We start from the raw sequence: 19,696 nt of genomic DNA on the forward strand, positions 1-19,696 counted from the left end.
TTGCATGCAAGTTTGTATAATATTAATTGTCAATTAGTTGTTCGAAATGTCAAATTACTTGCTATTATGACGTAGGCGTTTAGCAAGTTAATTTTTGAAAATGTCTTTGAGAAGAAAACAACTAGCAATATATATAATTGTTTATAAATTTTAGAAACCATAAGTTTGCTAAGTTTAATTTTTTGAAAACAAAATTCAAAAATTTTAAATTAAAAAAAAAAAAAATCAAAACAACAAATTTTTTTTTGTGAATTTCTCAATATGTCAAATTACTTGCTCAAATTACTGGCAGCAAAATTTTCTTGCAAGTTGAACTGCAAGTAAACAAGCAAGTAGAAATATTTCAATGTGTTAGTAAAATTTTTGTATGTATTGCAACTTTCTTGCAAGTAACTTGTACGTGTAAATGCTGGGTAACATTTCTTAATTGCAGATTGAATTTCCGAACGCACTTTATTGCAGCCAGTAATTTCTGAACGATCTATATTTAGTGCGTGAGTTTTCGAACGTACTACAAGTTAGAACTATTCTAGAACTGAATAAACGAAAACCCCCTTGTTTTCGAACTACTTAATATTTAGAAGTTTCCGAATTTATAGACTGCGTAAACAAAAACTTAGAAATTTCACTTCTAATGTAGAATTTTTAGCACAATTAACGAAAACCACCATTTCGCATGTCAAATATAACTAAGAATTGAAATACCAAAAATGTCAAGTAATTGAATGTCTTAGGACCTAGACCATTTAATTTCACAGTAAAGTTCGCCCAAATTTCCTAATATTATGTAGATACAAACGCTACTTTTGTGTTACCATAAAAAAAATAATTACACTACTATAATTATTTTTGGTTCCAGAAATTCATGTCGTAACTCGAATGGTCGTTTGAGGAGGGAAAAAAATGTATGGAAACAAAAAGTGAACTAGACAAACTGTTTTATAAAATAATTGATCTTTTTTTTTTAAAAAAGGTAACAAAGTTTGAAAAAAACAACAAAATATAATAACAAAACCAAAAAAATTCAATGATGTAACAAAAATAAATAAAAGAAAATCTAAATAAGTTGATATTTTATCACTTCAATTCGTATTCTTAACTACTAACTAGAATTTTTAACTAGAAAGAGTTCATTGTTGAAGTATGTGCTTTAGTCTCGTCTTATAACTAAATTCGGTATAGATTTTTATTCAAAAAACAGTAAAATCTATCAAAAAAACAATTTTTTTTTTTTAATTTTCAATGTCGTAAGCCGAATCAAAATGATCCAAATTTATATCATGTCGTAACTCGAAATGTCGTATCTCGAGGACTTAGTGTACATGTATTTTCATTACATACAATAGATGCTACATGGATTTTATTCATAGTCACGCTAATAGGCATAATTTACGATCCAGCAAATTTGATAAAACGAACTAAAATTTGATATTAAAATACCATATAGAGATACCTTAATCAAAAAATGAAATAAATATAGCTTTTGAAATAAAAAAAAGATATTATTTATTAAATATTGTTTCTTTTTTAATTACATTTACTTGTTATAGATATTTAAAAATTAAAATTTATTTTACTACTAATGCTTTACCTTTTTTTTTAATCTCAACATAAAGCCTGATAATAATATAAAATATCAACTGAAAATCCCAACAAAATTTTGAAAATTAGTTCTAGTCGCATACAATTTTTATTCGCCTAGTTTTGACATTTCTCTTGAAGTAATTTTATTATATTAGAACCATAATACCATTTAGGCTAATTCGACAGAAATGACATTCGCTTCGCGAACCTTAATAGCATAATCGCTTTTGTCAGAAACATGATAAAATACCAAATTATTTAAATTGGCTAAAATGATGGTTTTATTTTCTTTGCTGTGATCTTGACTTTTGTTTGGTTACTTCATTAAGAACTTTCATACAATTGTAAATATTCATTTTTTATTTTAATTTCCACTTCTTTTACAATTTTACTGTTTTGCTTTTGGTATAAAGTTTGGTTTCAAAATTTTGTTCCAGCTGTAGGTACAGCAGCTTTAAAAATCATTAGTCAATAAGAACTTTTTTTTAGTGCCGAATGAATTTGATATACAAATAGTATTTGAAATTAAATTGCTACCAAAAATCTGCCTGTAGATAGTTTAAAAAGTGATCTTTTAAACTATCACCACAGGATTCTTTCTTGAGGCAAAAAAAGGCACATTTCATTTATAATTATTTAACGCAAATTTTAAGTTTGAATAATATTTAATTATTACTCTAATTCACTTCGTATATTAATATGTATAAATATTCAGCTTTTAAAAACTGTCAGATAAATTCATATGTACCATTTTTAATGTCGTAACGTAGCAGCGTATGGTCACTATAAAAGTATAAACTTCTAGTGTCAAACTAAGGCACAATCGTAAAAACAAATAACAAATTAAATTACATTGTCCACATCTGATGCTATGTACACAAATTATTTTCAATATTAATTAAACATTTTGATTAAATATATATATACATTTGTATATATTTCATATGCGTATCGCAGTAAATTTCTAAATTGATTTCATATTTTTATTCATGATCAATTTAGTATAATTCAATTCGTGGCTCAATCAGCAGGTTTTACATTTAGTTTTGATTCTTTATGTACGTAAGTGAAACATTTTATCGTTTAAGTTTAAAACTCTTATCAGTTATCGCAAAATAAATATTTTGAACCAAATATAGTGATATAAAATAAGTTGCAATAAGGTAAGTAATATACACCTGTTAGAGATTGATTCTAGAGTGTAGGAGAAATAACGTATGTATGAGTATGTATATATGTATATATATGTATGTACGTAGAAGTATGATTTATATTTTATATTTGTATGTGCATACTTATTAGTAATTAATATATTTGTTTATCTACTTAATTCCTCCTAATACTTTTTCAAGATAAAACTAACGGCGGATCGGACCTAGATTTTTATTACAAAAATACTTATAAATATATGTATTTATAAATACATCTGAACATACAATAATAAATAATCCTGAAACATAGTGGTGAAACATTTAAGATGTAATTTAAAAAGATGTGTAAAAGATTTCAATAATTTTCTCAAAATTCAATAAAAAAACATGAGCATATACATTTACATGTAGATATGTATGTAATTACATTATATTGTATTTTATATGGAATTGATTTTAAAATATGTATGTTATTACACGTACTTGACCTAACTTCAAATTGTAGTGGTACAGTATTGAATTGAAACAAGTCACAATTACTATATTACTGTACTACTAATATAGAGTATTACTACGATTTCAAAGTAACGGTAGAATCACGGATGACGAAAAAGTCGAAAAAACAAACATTTTACTATATGTATCTGCGTTATAGCATGTACATGCATAGTATATGTATATTGTGTTTTATTTCAAATTTTAAATCAGCTAGTTTTCAAACCAATTTTTGTACTAAAAATATATCGTTTTTAAATAAAAAAGCTTTAATTCTGTTTTTGTTTCAAATTAAAGTCTAAAAAGATTCAAAGTATCAGCTTCAAGAAAAAGAACGTAAAAATTGTTAAGAAAATTATAAAAAATTTCTAAAATTTTTGTAAATGCGGTAAACACCTACATATTAGGTTATTTTTGTTCATTGCATAAATTAATATTATTAGCAAAGTTGTAGTTTTTAATGGAAAAAACCAGAAAGCCTTAAAAATTTTTGTTCTAAGTAAAAATATTATGGGACAAAATTATAACTGTAAAAGCCAGGATAAAAAAATCGTTTAATGTAAGTTTCTAAAATAATTTTAGAAGCTCAATATACATATGTATTTAAGAATACAATGCCTACATCGTATAACACACAAAAAATTTAAATCGTACGCTATATTAACTGATTTTTTTAAATGACTTTACAAAACGTTGAGATTTAATTTATAATAACGTATGTACATGCATCTATATGTGTAGGCATATAATAAACATACAAATTTACTATACATCAAAAAATTTAATTAAATAAATATATGTATATACGTTAACATTCTCTTCCTTTATATTATTAGATTGGAAAGTTTTTGGCTATATATATTCGATATCATGTCGACCTCAGAGCAACAATTACGTTACATTACAGATAACTTTTTGAATCACATTGGTGAAAAGCTTTTGGATGAAAAAATTATCGGTCATGAAATTTCTCATTCCGGAGGTTTTGATGGTTTTATGTCAACTATTTTTGAGCTAGATATCAAAACTGTGAATGAGAAAACAAAAAAGTAAGTGCTTATTGTAATTAATTCAAAAACTTACAGCCTCACTTTTTATCTCAGTTTTTCAATCAGATTTTTTAATAATTTTCAAATCAGCAATTTGTTTAATCTAAAATTTTTTAAATGACATTTTCCCAACTTATTCAGTTGAATTTAATTTTGTCTTAATAAATAATACATAATAAAGAAAAAAATTTAAAAATATTGCTAAATTTGGTTTCTTTTACATTTTTACAATTAAGCGTGTTAATAGTGAGGTGATGGTAGCTAAAGCTTTGGTTAATTTATTTTTATATTTTATACGATTCTTAAAAAAGTGTCAAATATTTTGTGGTGAATTAAAATTTACTTGTTGTAATATGAGTGAATTTATACTTATTTAAGCTTCACTGTTTCATGTCATTCATTTTGGGCTGAGTGGTCAGATTTTTTTTCTTACTGCTTGTTGTATAAACTTGAAATTGAACCATCTACGACTCCTCAGTGAAATTGAATTTTCAATATATTTTGTGGGCTTGTTATTCCTCAACTTGGTAAAATTTTTATTCATAAAATTTTAAAACCTTTAACGGTATTAGAAAAACGGCTAATTATTTTGCGTTTTATGTCTCTTTTTATATACGAAAATTGTCTTATGGTTATTTTATTACAATGTGGTTATTTCTGAAGCTTCATATTATACATGGCGAATTTAGATATTTTATTTAGAATTAATGAAAATTTTGTTTAGAATAATTTTTGAATAATAATTTATGAAAAAAAAATTATGTTGCTGTTTTTCTTTATTTTTTTCTTATACGCCAACCATGTTACTATATGTGTAATAATAAATAAATATACTGTTTTTACATGAAGGTAAGGGTTTCCAAAATACATATTATATAAAAAACTAATTTTTCACACCTATTTGTAGGGAAAAGATTCATAAATTAATCGCTAAATTTATGAAAAGCACCGTCTCATTTAGGAAAGCAAGCAAATCGTATGAGCAATTTTCAAATGAAATTTTCATTTATGGTAAGGTTTTACCATATTACGAAGAAGTGCTGAAAAAACAAATGATCAAGAAGAATTTAATAATTGATATAAAAAATTGGATTCCACGCACATTTTATGCTGAATATGGTTTGATTCAAGGTAAATTATTTTTATTATGACTTTTTTGATACCATACTTAACTCCAAATAATATGCACTAAAGTTCAGTAGACATTCCTAAGTTTAGATTGCAAAATAGCAAACGTAACAAAAGTTACATTCAAATAATAATAAAATCATTTGATTTATGTATGCCTATCATACTAATTGGTTTTGTTGAAATCGTACTAATTAATATCATTAAAATTCTTTTTTGTGATTTAAGGTTTAAGTGATGGCAGAACAAATGAATCTGTACTTGTTTTAGAAAATTTGAAACCTTTAGGCTATAGGGGTGGACCTAGATGTTTTTTAGATCGGCAGCACTTACTGTTGTCAGTTAAAATTTTAGCTGAATACCATGCATTCAGTTATGTTATGAGAATAAATAAAGATCCGAAGCTGCAGGAATTTATTGAAGAAATAATTCCATTACCATTTATAATACAACAAAATGCTACGCAATCAACACTAGATAATTCGCTAGTTCAGCAACAAGAAAACAACAAAAACCAGGATCAAACTATCCGCAAAAGGAAACTCTCATGTGATGGTATTATAAGTTATAACTAAATAAAAAAAATAGTTAGTATACATAGTACCTTTTTAATTAAACTTATTTTAATTTTTTTTTTTGCAATAGCGCTTGATGCCAATAATGATGATGATGAAAATGAAAATGATGAAAATAAAAATAAAAAATATTACAATACTGTTACAAAAACAGAAAACAATTTTTATGATGTTCTTTATAGAGTTGCATTTGATAGATTCTTCATGTTTATTGAAAAACTTAAAATTATCAACTCTAACATGCAAATCAGTACTAACATTGAAAATCAAAATAAGAATTTATTAAACTTTATAAAGGAGAAAAATATAAATGATGAATTTTTCGAGACTTTGGATGCGTTCAAATTAAAATGGTACGATAAACCGACGGCATTATTGGAGTACATTCGTTGTAATTGTGTTGATAATTCAGAAAATGATGTTTTTCCTGTTATACTTCATGGAGATTTTAATAGAAATAATTTGATGTATCAATATAATGAGCATCAAGGATATGAAAACCCGATAGGTGTAAAAATGATTGATTTTCAAGTATGTTCTTAATCAAAAACTTTTAACTTCAAAAAAATTTTTTTTTTTATTATTAAAAAAGTATTAAAAAAATTAAAGTCAGAGTAGAACAAAATAATTCAAGAAAAGATTACACCTTTTTATTAATTTAGGTTTCTTATATTAATAACAATAACAACATATTGAAATTTTTTCTTTTTATACAAATTTTACTTTTTTTTATTTTAAGGAATTACGTTATGGGACACCAGCTATTGATTTAGCTTTTCATATGTATATGAACATGGAACCTTCAATTCGTAATGAATTTTGGATGGAATTACTCAAATTCTATCACAATACTGTGATCAATACAATGGCCAATATTTTGAACGTTGAAATTGGACATGAATTGTTAAATCCGTATAGGTAATCGCTATTTTTTTTTTCTTCTTTTCATAAAATTATTATAGAATATATAAAACTTGATATAAAATTAATTATAATGCTTAAAAAAAGTTAAAAACAGTAAGGATTGCAATACTTAATTATTTTAAAAGAGAAAATATTCATATTGTAAATACATCAAGAGTCAAAGCGTTTAACGTAAAATTTTCACTTTTGTGATATTAAATTTGAAATTATGTAAATGTATTAATACCAATTCAAAAAATGGATTGAACTCTTGAAAAAAATCAAAAAACAACGCACTACGATGAAGGGAACTCCGGCCCAAATTAATAGAGCATGAGTTTGTCCAATCAAAATTTGTATACCTTGCTTCTATATCCTACTTTTTAATATAATGATGTTTGTATGTACATATATAATAATTTTGTAACATTTTTGTTTTAGGTTTGAAAAATTTAATGAACATTTTACTAAGTATGCATTCTATGGTGCTTTAGTTTGTATGCATTTTTTACCTTGGATGACATGTTCTGAAGAAGAAGTTGAAAAGTTATCACATCATTTTGCAACAGATATGCATGGTAATGATTTTCGTCAAATTTCAATTGATGCGGGAGGAGAGGAATCAGATAAGTTAATTGCTGAAATAGTTCAACATGCAATAAAATTAGGTTACATGAAAAATTTATTGTAAATTAAAAAAAATATTTTTACATGAAATTTTTTGCCTTTTTTTTATATTATGTTATTTTTTTTATATTAATAAGGTTTGCATTACTAACGTTTTTTGCCTCTGTTTCGAATTAGGGTTAATGTTCACTTCAGCTAAATGTTCCTTAAATCGATGTATCATGTACAGAAAGGTTTTTACTAAGAAAAATTGGTCATTTTTTATACATATGTATGTATGTTGGTATGCTATATTTTATCCTGTACTGTAATATAAGTTGTCAATTATTTTTTCTTGGTCGAACGCTTTCGTTTTCGTTTTTTGGAAACATCAGAAGCTACTTAGATTTTAAAATATAAAAGAATATTAAATAAATCTAATAGAGATGTTTTAATTATTAAAATATTTAATTTCCATTCAAGAGACAAAACTTTAACCATTTAAAATTTGTAAACGTTTTTCATCTTGTTTGGTGCTTTTACAAATGTTTTTTATCTTTTTTTATATTTTTACAACTGTAAAATTTTTTATAATGTACTTTACATTATACTATAGTTTCCATGTTTCTTTACTAATTTCAATGGTTTGTGCAAAAATGATTGATTTTGACGATTCAAAAAAAGGTAAACGTAAAATATTATGAACACATGATTGTAATATTTGTATTATGTAAACTGTTCATTGAAAACCTTTTTTATAACAAAATGGTTTTATTATCTTTTGTTTGCAATTATAGTCATTGAAGATTATGAATTTATTTATAATTTCGATCATTACAAAATAAATATTTTAAAGGTAAGTAACGTTATTAAAACCAAATGATAATTTCCACTACAATAAAAAAAAACTTGTGTGTTTCAAGAGTATAGTGTCATATATCGATAGAATAATCTACCATTTCGTAGATAGTCTTCTAACGGTTCGTTATACTTTTGATTTCATCAATAGTAGAGCATAATAATATAGCCAAATCTATATCTGTTGGTTTATTTTTTCGTCCGCCGCAGCGATAACTTCAAAAGTAATTTTGCCATGTCAAACTATTAAAGATACAATATTAAAGTTTCGCATAAACGAATATAGTGATAAGACTATTGCTTTCGGTGAAAGAAATTAAGATTGAGTTCTTATGGTATGGCAACAGCTCCAAAAACTGTTTATAGTTTTCTATACACGGAAAACTAATTTCTGAAAAAACTGGAAAACGAAATTTCGTACAAACGAGTTTAGAAAATATATCGTCGCTATTGAAGTTGCTATATTTCATATGGTTGTTTTAGTCGAAGAGTTTTTGTGATAACGGCTATGTAACTAAATTTAAATTGTTTTAAATTTAGTTTAAATATCAGTTTATTTATAAATTTAAATTGCTTTCACGCGACCCATAGAATCTATAATTCATTCCGTGTATTGAATAATCTCTGTTATACAGAACAAAATCTTTTATACACCTTTCGTTAATTTATAGTTTTTATTAAAGAAAAATAAACATTGTTATGTTGAAAAATTTACATTTAACCAAAAAAGTCTCATTCTTCATCTTTATGGCTTTCATGTAATCATTATAGAAACTTTAAGTGGTATAATTTTTTATTCAAAAAATCCGGTTTTGCCGGATAGTTTTCGGTTTTTTAGGATGAGTGGTTAAGTACTACTTCTTGCAAAGTTCCCCTAAAGTTTTTTCATTTATTTAATCTGACTTGATGAAATTTGCATATATTTCATCTATATATGTATTTGTTTTTATTACATAAATAAATATTACATTTTATATATTCAAAATAAAATTTCGTAATTAGTTTTCATATTCATGCTAATTGAAACTGGAAATTATTAGTTTAATTGATATTTTTTATTTTTAGGGAAAAACTTCATAAATTAATTGTTAAATTTATGAAAAGCGATGTATCTTTTAGAAAAAGAAGTAAATCATATGAGCAATTTTCTAATGAGATTTTGTTCTATAGACAAATTTTACCATATTATGAAAAAATATTAAGCAAATCTTTGAAGGAATCGTCAATTGATGTCAAAAATTGGGTTGCACCTATATTTTATGCTGAATTTGGTCTAATTCAAGGTATAATATTTTGTTAAAACAAATTTTTGCACGTCTTAAAAATGTCCATACAATATTTTAAAAATATATTGTAAAATTCAATTGGAATGTTTAAGTAACACTTTGAAAGTATTATACTTAATTTCCAATACACAGCCGGATTAAAAGATTGAAAATTCATGAAAATATTGTTATCGTTTATTTTTTTCTCTAATTTAAGGTTTAAGTGATGGCAAAACAAATGAATCTGTATTAGTTTTAGAAAACTTAAAATCTTTAGGTTATAGAGGTGGTCCCAAATTTTTTTTAGATCGTCAACAATTGTTATTGTCTATTGGAATGTTAGCTGAATATCATGCATTCAGTTATGCTATGAAAATAAATAAGGATAGAATGCTTCAAGAATTTATTGAAAAAATAATTCCACTACCATTTAAAACACTAAAAAATACTACACAACAATCAAAAACTATAGATTATTCGATACAACAGCATAGAAAATTAAATGAGGAAAAAATGCAAAATGATAAAAAGAAACAGGAAATTGGCGTCACTAATAATATGTTAGAAGTTGATGTGGAAAATGTCATCAAAAATCAAAATGTTCTTAAAAGAAAATTCCCAACAGATGTGAATCATGAAGGAGATGTTTTAAATTTTACTACAAAATCTTGTATTTTATCTGCAAATGATAAAACGGATGATGGTATTATAAAATAAAAAATAATAATACTTTTATTTTATTTAAAATATATTGTTTTTTTTTTATTGCAGTAATAAAAAATGCCAATGCGAGTATTGGTGATGGCGATGATGATGAGGATCAAAACAGCAGTAATAGTAATATGAATGATGATGCAAATAGAAAGAATGAAAATAAAAATGAAAAAAATGTTACTATTGATAACCAAAACGGAAATAATTTATATGAAATTTTCTATAGAAATGCATTCGATAGATTTTTTATGTTTATTGAAAAATTAAAAATTATAAAATCTAATAATCCTGCTAAAAAAACTGATCAAGATATAAATTTATTTAATTTTATAAAAAAGAAAAATATTAATGATGAATTCTTCGAAACTTTGGATGCATTTAAATCAAAATGGTATAATAAACCAATAGAATTATTGGAGTATATTCGTTGCAATTGTGTTGATATTTCTGTAAATGATGATTTTCCAATTATAATTCGTGGAGATTATAGTAGAAATAATTTGATGTATCGATATAATGAGCCTGAAGGTTTTGAAAATGCAATTGGAATAAAAATGATTGATTTTCAAGTAAGTGTTCCTTTTTTATATAATAATTTTAGCTGTATTTTTCTTTATATATTTTTTGTATTTGAAAAAGTTTTTTTTTTTTTTTGTTTCGTTGCTAAACACTCGTTGCGTACAGTTGTATAAACGATTTTTTGCATATATATTTAAACCACATTTAACTTGAATTATACTTAAGAAAAACATAAAAAAAAAAAAAGAAAAACAATTTCCACAAAAAGGAAAAATTCAAGTTCGTCGCTGCATGACAACAATGTTGACCATAACAACAGTAAAAAGATGAATCTGTCACAAAATAATAATCGATTTGAGGTGCTGAGCCAGTTGATGGACCAAGTTGAAATTATTGTGAATACATCGGTAAACACTACTCAAAAATCACCTAAAATACCACCCATTACAATAAAAGGCTGTAATGCAGTAGGAATAAGAAACAAGCTTACCTTACTTGGTATTAAAGGAGCCAACGTTAAAAATTGTTCAATCGGTATTCAGGTATTTTGCCCAGATATCGCAAATTTTAATAAGCTTATTAAGGCCCTTTCTGATGAAAATAAAATCGCTGAAGGCAACGTGGCCAAATGGAGTTTCTTCACACACGAAATTCCAAACACCAAGCCATCAAAAATAGTGTTATATGGTCTGGACGAACACGTGAAAATTGATGAAATCAAAGATGAGCTCACCTTAAAAAACGAAATGTTTCGAAATCTTATCTACTAGTTTAAATTGCATAAATAATGAAATCATAAATGTAGTGGTAGTATTCTTTAAGGGTGGTACGTATAATAAGAATTCTTGTAATGACTTTATGCATGATCTAAAAATATTCAATAAGATTCATGGTAAATATATTATAATGGGCGATTTTTACTGCCGTCATATAAACTGGAATTACGTCTCTACGAGCAACTACACACTCTTGTTTCTTGCCAGTAGCACTTACATTCCAAAATCGACCAGGGGTAATCCATCCACGCTAGATCTCGTATTATCTAATATCCCACAGGAAATTTCGGACCCTTATACTATCAACGAATTTAGTTTAGACCATTTGCCAATAAGATTCAACATTAGTTCAGGTGTAGATAAAATTCTTAATAAATACTATGTCGTTTATAAAAATATTAACTGGTTAAAATATAAGAAATTACTGGGTTCCAAAATAAATCTGAATCAGATATCGTTTAATCTGGATAATCCGAATCCTGATGGAATAAACGGACACGTAACACTATTTCAGGAAATAGTGCTGGACTGTGCAAAAAGAGCGTCACCATGCAGAACTATAACCCCAAAAACGGATGAAATCAATATGCCACAGCAAATTCTCTTATTAATAAGTAAAAGAAATCAGTTGAGGCGTCTGTGGCAAAGAACAAGAAACAAATACTACAAAATTAGAATGACTCTTCTTCAAACAACGATATCTGACAGAATTCAGCAATTTCAAAACAACGGATGGAATAAAATTTTAAAAGACTTACCAAAAAATGGAAAGGCCTTCTGGAAAATTACAAGAGTCCTGAAAAATAAGAACAAAGTTATCCCACCACTCAACGTAGACGGCACAGTGGCCATAACGAATAAAGAAAAGGCTGATCAATTTGTAACTAATTTTGCACTTCATAATAACAATCAAAATAACAATAGTATTAGTGTTAATATCAATTATATCAAAAATATCAGAAATAATACTTATAATGATAATAACAATAATAATTATAATAACAATTCGATTCTCCCATTCGAAACGGTAAAACTAAAAGAATTGAATGATATAATTAAAAAACTTAAAAACAAAAAGGCTGCTGGTCCAGACTCTATCGCACCCATGTTCTTAAAAAACTTAAATAAAACTTCCAAAATATTTTTGTTGAAAATTATAAATGCTTGTTTAAAAATTGGATACTTCCCCGCGCTATGGAAGATTGGCATAATAATTTGCATTCCTAAGCCAAACAAGAACAGGACCGACGTTAAGAACTACAGGCCAATTACCTTGTTAAGTATTGTGAGTAAAATGTTGGAGAGAGTTATGAAAAATAGACTGTTGAATTTTATAGAAGAAAATCACATTTTTCGATTACGATCCGATGAACAATTTGGCTTTAGGAGGAATCATTCCACAACCCATCAGGTCAGTCGTATTGTAAACCATATAAGAGATGTCTTCACAGATGCAAAATCCACGGGACTTTTAACCCTTGATGTTGAGAAAGCTTTCGATTCTGTATGGCATGATGGTCTTGTGTATAAAATGTTGGGTCTTGGTTTTCCATTGTATCTTACGAAAATAGTACAAAATTTTCTATACGGAAGATCTATATTTGTGAACATAAACGACTGCAGGTCAGAGAAAAAGGAAATGGCGGCGGGGGTTCCCCAGGGATCCGTGATAAGTCCAGTCTTATTTAACATTTACACATCGGGCATACCCATACCTGAGAACTGCGGATTGGGGATATTTGCTGACGACACAGCGATCTTCAGTACGCACGCCACTGTCGTATCACAAAATCTGGAGGATGGCTATGAATCCATCAGGAACTATTACTACAAGTGGAAGATAAAAATCAACGTATCTAAGACTCAGGCGTGCTTTTTCAGTAGAAAGCGGAGGACCGATCTCTTACCGGCTTGTGGTTTAAAACTTGATGGCGTTGAGATAGCGTGGATGGATTCAATAAAATATTTAGGGTTGCAATTAGACAAAAAACTCTTGTTTAGGACCCATATAGATTTTTTGGTAAAAAAATGTGACATCGTTATAAAAACATTATATCCCTTAATAAATAGGAAATCACTTCTTTCAGTTGATAACAAAATTTCAAAACTGTCTTCCAAAGTATGATGCTTTACGGCTCTGAGGTCTGGGGTGCATGTTGGACAAACCATTTTTTTTTTCAACTGCGAGGCTACATAAAATAAGTAGTGTTAAATTTATAGAAGATCAAATTACAAATCGAAGTTGCTCATTTGTTGATAAGAGTATCGTTTCCGAGAGTCCTTTAATAAAGAATATATTTATTTAAAACAAAAAAAAAAAGAAATAAAATAAATAAAGCATAAAAAAAAAAAAATAAAATAAAAATAAAAATAAATAAGAAATAAAATAAAATTTTGTTAATTAAGTAAATACAATTACCAAACCCTGGTTTTTTCCCCCTCCCGTCCCCTCCCCTTTGTTAGTTATTAGGTCGGTTTAATTTTAGCTATTAAGTTATAAAATAATTTCAAAAGAGGTTTTTCGTTCCTTTCCTCTTACATATCTTCCCATAAATTTTAGTAAATTCGTCGAAAAAAAAAATTCAAATGTATATTATATTATAGTTGTAAGGTGAAAACCGCATAAATGTAAAAATATTGTAAATTGCTAGTTGGAACAATAAATGTTAAAATGTTAAATGTTAAAAAAATGAAAAAGTTTTTTTGGAAAACTTATTATAGAGATTATTGTTTGAGTTATCTGGAAATTTACTGACTTAATTATAATTATATTTTAATATTGATTAAGACAAAATTAAATAATTGAGTAAGTAATTTAGTAAACCTGTTAGTTAGTCAACAAGATTGGTTAATTTTTTTTAATGATTTATATATCACGTTGAGGTTTGGCAACAAATAATTATACAGTATTTAAAAAGATTTCAGACACTAAATTCTATAATTAAAAACTCTAAAATATAGTATAATAACGTATATTTTTTAATATTATTAATTTTATTTTATTAATTTTAAAATTTATTTTATTAATTTTAATAACCTGGTAAAATTTCTCTACTATTTGACAGATTTTCTAATAAAGTGAAATACTTTTTCTTGCAATATAATATGTTATTCGTGAAACTAAAATCAGATTTCTAAATACGAGTATATTTAAAGTTACTTCACAAATTCAAGAGTTATATAAAAACGTTAAGAAAGATTACGGTAGTCAAAAAACTTATAGTTAAAAATTTTTTATTATTTATGGGTAGAATTTGTAGCATAAAAGACTGAATGAACATTAAAATGTAGACTTTAATGGAGTTGTTTAATAAGTTCAATAAGTCATTTGGAAAATTCAAAAAAAAATTTGTTTTCACTATATTATAATTAAACTTTAGATATAAGTTTATTGTAAGATCATGGTTCTAAATTCATTCATAGGAAATAATGTAGCATTGTTCAAAAAGTAAAAGTAGATAAAAACAAACTAATGTTTAATATTTAATTAGAGAATACTATTTAAAATTACTGTAATAATCAAGAATTAAAATTAGCAAATCAAATGTTTTAATTGCAATCAAAAATTACATGTGACATGACTACAAGCATAATAACGATATAAAATTTTTTTTTATTTTTAATTTGTATAATATTAACCATGTACATTATACGAGTGAGAACATTCATTTTAATTATAATTTCAATAAAATTATCATTACTTCTATAAAACGAGCAATAAACACAGTATTAAAAATTGCTTTTTTTTTTTGATTACTTACTATGTGTCACCACTCTCCACATTATAATCTTATATACAAATAAAAGAGAAAAGAATTACAATTCTTTTTCCAAATTATAATTTCAATGATTTGTTTGTATGTCTAACAAAAGTATTCTATTAAAATAGTATATACAGTCGAAAACGTTTAATTGCAACACGCATATAAGCAAAACTTCTTTATACGAATATCATATTGTTCTCTTGTGTAATTTCTCTGGAAATATTGGTAAAGCGGTTTCAAGAACCAGCTGATATATTTTGTTTGAAAACTAGAAAACTAGAAATTTTGATATTCTCTTTATTTCTAGTGCGGAGGTGTTTTTTTTTAATTTTATATACTTTTCTTGTGTACTCTATTATCTACTCTATTGTATTCAAATAAAGTGTAATAGAAAACCGCTAAGCTTATTTTAGACGAACTAATGAACTATCAACAGCAAAAATAATTTTACTTGACATGGTGCAATTAAAAACCGATAAATAATTTAATCCATCTTTAACTGTAAGTCGCTTAATAATTAAAAACATTTAGAAATAAAAAAAATTTTAAACGCTCTTTTGCTTATAAGTAACATGATTTTCGCTTCTACCTACAAAAGTTTTTAGATATTAAATGATAAAAATTTGATGAACCATTTCAGGTGTAAGATAAAAAAAATATAGGCTAATATTCACATCTTCCAAATATGTATAAAATAATCTGCTGGACCTAATCCCCTGTACAAAGTTGACGCAAATATTTAATTTTGTCAATACGAAATGGATAAGAGTTGTACAATACGGATATATAAACAAAAAATTTTTGCCTAAAATTATGTGCTTATAAGAGTGTTCGACTGTACTTGCAGTTTTCACTAGTTTTTAATTACATTCACATAATATAATTAATAGAATTTTTGTAAAATTTTATTACACGTAAATTACAATTTTCTCACTATCATCATAATTCCTTTTACTTCATTTATTTCATACAATAGCAATTAATTTATTTTTACTATGCAGAGAACGTGTGTATGAAAGAAGAGAATTTTCATTACTATTATTATATGTGACCTTTATGTTTGTTATTATGAATAATAATTGTTATGTTTTATGTCATACATAAAGTAGGTATTTATGTACTCATATTATTATGCTTGCTAATTTATCGTTATATCTACGTACATAGGGTGATTCAGAAAGTTATATGCAAACACATATACCATTTGTTAGAAGATCGAAAATGGGTAAAACATTTGTTCCGGACTGGGTGCCAAATCTCAAGGGTTTCCGAGTTCCAGGGATTTTAACGAATTTTGACGAAATTTTTACTTGTCCAAGTTTCTTTGATTATAACTAAGGTGCTGGAAAAGATAAGAACTTCAAACAAACAGTTTCTGAAAGGCCTAGTAAAGTTCTTAAAATAGACATACTGTTTAATTCTTATTTTATGTCCCTTCGGAATTCCAATCTAATATTTCGGTATAGATAATTTCGTAAGAAATTTTTTTAAACCTTAAACTTTTTTTTATAGAATTTTTCCCAGCTGCTTAAATTTTAATTTAAGTTCTCAAACATTAAAAAAAAATTTTATGGTATAGAAGATATAGTACAAAAACCACAAATATTGTGAGCCACAAATTCAATTAAAATCAAAACAAATTAATATTCCATTATCAAAAAATTTGGAAAAATACGAATTCCTTATCCAAAAAATTTACAAACTTCTCAAAACAAACACCATAAATTCTCCTTTGAAATTCACCTAATTCGGCAAAAACTTATGTTTTTCTTCTTTCAAATCTATTCCTATTCAATCGCATGTTTTTAATGAACAGCTTTACTATCACCTCTTTAGTTGCATCACCTGTATGCCAATTTTAGCTTTTGTACAAATATGTTCAAAATTTATTAATTCCTTTAAATTATTTATTAATTATTTATTATAGCTTTGTAATATAAATGCCACAAATTCCACTTTGTTCAAAAAAATTAAATTTTCCTATTAAAAAAATTTTTTTTCAATTACAATAAATGTCAAAATTTTTATGGCATGTTCTTAAAAATCCGCTCCAGCTTTTTAATTTTAATAACTTCAGATGCCAAATGGTGTCTAGATTTCGAGAATATTTTTTTCAAATTTTTAAATTGCATCCAATCCGAGAAAAATGCATTTAAAAATTTCAAACCATATAGGTACCATTTCTTACAAAAATTGTACAAACATAGTATATACTTTTTTCCTTTTACGTAACGAAATGAGTTCTAATTAATATAATTTTAAAATTCTTTAAGGATTAAATGAAAAATAATTTATAATTTTTTAAAGCGCTCTTCTTTTCTTACATATTACTTACATAAAATATATTATATAATAGGAATTCGGATAAAATTTGTTTTGTAATATTGAGTACCTAATAAAAATTTATGTTGAATGTGTAGTTTACATATTAAATATTTTTCCATCAACAAAGTAGCTTTTATTATTTATGATAAAATACAAAATAATAAATATTTATAGCATACTATATAAATTGGCAAAAACTATTAAAATTGTGAAGCAAAAGATAAATTGCATTTGTTTGAGAGTAGAAAAGAAGTTCTTCCATTATTGGGTAATTATTTAAAATATTTTTCTCTGTATTGTTGCGCTTTTTCCTTGAAATTTTATGTATTTCATTTTGAAGTTTGCCAGTACACTTTTAGGCTAATTGAATAAATTACGTGTTTTTATATATACATATGTATATATATATATATACATATATATATATAATAGAATTGGAATTAAAATAATGCAAATTTATGAATTTTTGATGTAATAATAATAAAGTTAGCATTTCATAAAAAATTTAATTAACTTCATTAACAGAATTTTCATACAAATCACCGCTACATCTACAAGTTATCCTCACCTATCATAGGAATAATTTGAAGTTATATTCAATATACACTTAAATATAGACATTTTTAAAATTACATATATGTATGTATGTATTTGAATATATGTCAATTTTATTTTATTTGAAAATGTTAGCAAAAAGATATTTTGATCTAGATTAAAGATGAAAAAAACAATGACATTTTTTATGTTTCTTATAGTTATTGATTGAGTTTGAAAAGTTCTAGAAAAATTAGGTCAAATTTACTAGAAAATTTTCTTCCTATTCATGTTAGTGGCTTTTACACATATGTACATATGTAATGTGTGATAGTTTTTTTATAGAAATGTTTCCTTTTGTTTTAAATTTAATTGTTAAATAGGACATGTAATGAAAACAGAATATAGACCTTGATTTTATTTTCTTTAATAGATCTTGTTTTATTTTAACTTTTTTTTTGTATTTTATCATCCCCCAAGTTTGATATTAAATTTATTTTTGTTTGTTGTGATTTTCTATACATTATTTTAATGGTATGTTATAGAAAATTTATATATGAATATTCAATGTAAAACAATAGAGCAATGATATTATTTATGTAGTGTATATTGAAAGCAGGTGATTTCTTTTATTATTGTATTCATCAGGCTTTCAGTAAAAGTAAAGTTGTCTTAATTTATTGATGTCGATAAAATGAATAAATAAAAATAAATAAAAATTTTATTATAGGTCAATATAAGTAATAAAAAATTAAATTAATTTAATTTAAAAAATAAAAGAAAAACAATAAAAAATGAATGATAAATGAAAATTAAATTCTATAAATCTAATTGCATCTCAGTCGAAATAAAATTGTTAATAGATAATTTTTTTTAGCCACAAGGCTTCTGGGCCATTTAAACGAAAAATAATTTCTACATTTCATCTTTTATCTTCAATCCTCAACTAAATTTAATTGAAGTATTGAAACAAAATTTTTTCGTGGAAATTATTGCTATTTTTCATATAATATATAATTTAGTTTTTTTTTATTTTTAAATTGTAAAACAACAATTTTTAACATAATAATAATTACCTTACATTTTCTCTATCCCCCTTCCACTATTATTGATCAATAGTAACCAATAATTTTTATTTTTTTTTACATGATTTGATAGTTAACTTAATGAAATTTCATTTTTGTTTATTTTAATTTTGAAAGTAAAATGTTCTTTGATGTTTTTTTTTGATAAATTTTGCATGAATTTTATTGGTGATGTCAAATGAAAATGTTAAAAATTCAATATGATGGATTTACTTCAACTTAAATTTTCAATATTGTCATTCACATTCAAATTTTTATCTTTATTTTATTTTAAAATTTAAAAATTACTGCAGTCCCTTTATAAATGATGAAGTTTAATAATATTGCGTACAATATAAAATAATATCTATAATATGTTAATCTAG

The 19,696-nt window shown here is 25.3% G+C and overlaps 2 protein-coding genes across 2 annotated transcripts; both read left to right on the forward strand.

Annotated features, from left to right (window-relative positions):
* Positions 1-2,590: 2,590 nt before the first annotated feature.
* LOC129609577 (uncharacterized) lies at positions 2,591-7,676 on the forward strand. The gene is made up of 7 exons (XM_055521576.1): positions 2,591-2,747; positions 4,067-4,279; positions 5,187-5,410; positions 5,636-5,962; positions 6,053-6,513; positions 6,722-6,900; positions 7,327-7,676. The coding sequence occupies exons 2-7, from the start codon at positions 4,101-4,103 to the stop codon at positions 7,574-7,576; spliced, it is 1,620 nt and encodes a 539-aa protein (XP_055377551.1). The 5' UTR covers positions 2,591-2,747; positions 4,067-4,100; the 3' UTR covers positions 7,577-7,676.
* An 878-nt stretch (positions 7,677-8,554) lies between these two features.
* On the forward strand, positions 8,555-10,645 carry LOC129609819 (uncharacterized membrane protein-like; the record flags this gene model as incomplete). Its single annotated transcript, XM_055521942.1, has 4 exons — positions 8,555-8,573; positions 9,415-9,632; positions 9,832-10,317; positions 10,386-10,645. Coding segments are annotated over exons 2-4 (933 nt in total), but the record flags the coding sequence as incomplete, so codon positions are not given.
* Between the last annotated feature and the right edge of the window lie 9,051 nt (positions 10,646-19,696).

This window comes from Condylostylus longicornis, unplaced genomic scaffold (assembly GCF_029603195.1).
Source record: "Condylostylus longicornis isolate FDR11 unplaced genomic scaffold, ASM2960319v2 ptg000040l, whole genome shotgun sequence".
Classification (NCBI taxonomy): domain Eukaryota; kingdom Metazoa; phylum Arthropoda; class Insecta; order Diptera; family Dolichopodidae; genus Condylostylus; species Condylostylus longicornis.

Excerpts from the sequence above, each read along its gene's own strand:
- LOC129609577 (XM_055521576.1), top strand. The coding sequence starts at position 4,101 with ATGTCGACCTCAGAGCAACAATTACGTTACATTACAGATAACTTTTTG. Across the intron at positions 5,963-6,052 it reads AAGGAAACTCTCATGTGATG|CGCTTGATGCCAATAATGAT; the intron begins GTATTATAAGTT and ends TTTTTGCAATAG. Across the intron at positions 6,514-6,721 it reads TAAAAATGATTGATTTTCAA|GAATTACGTTATGGGACACC; the intron begins GTATGTTCTTAA and ends TTTTATTTTAAG.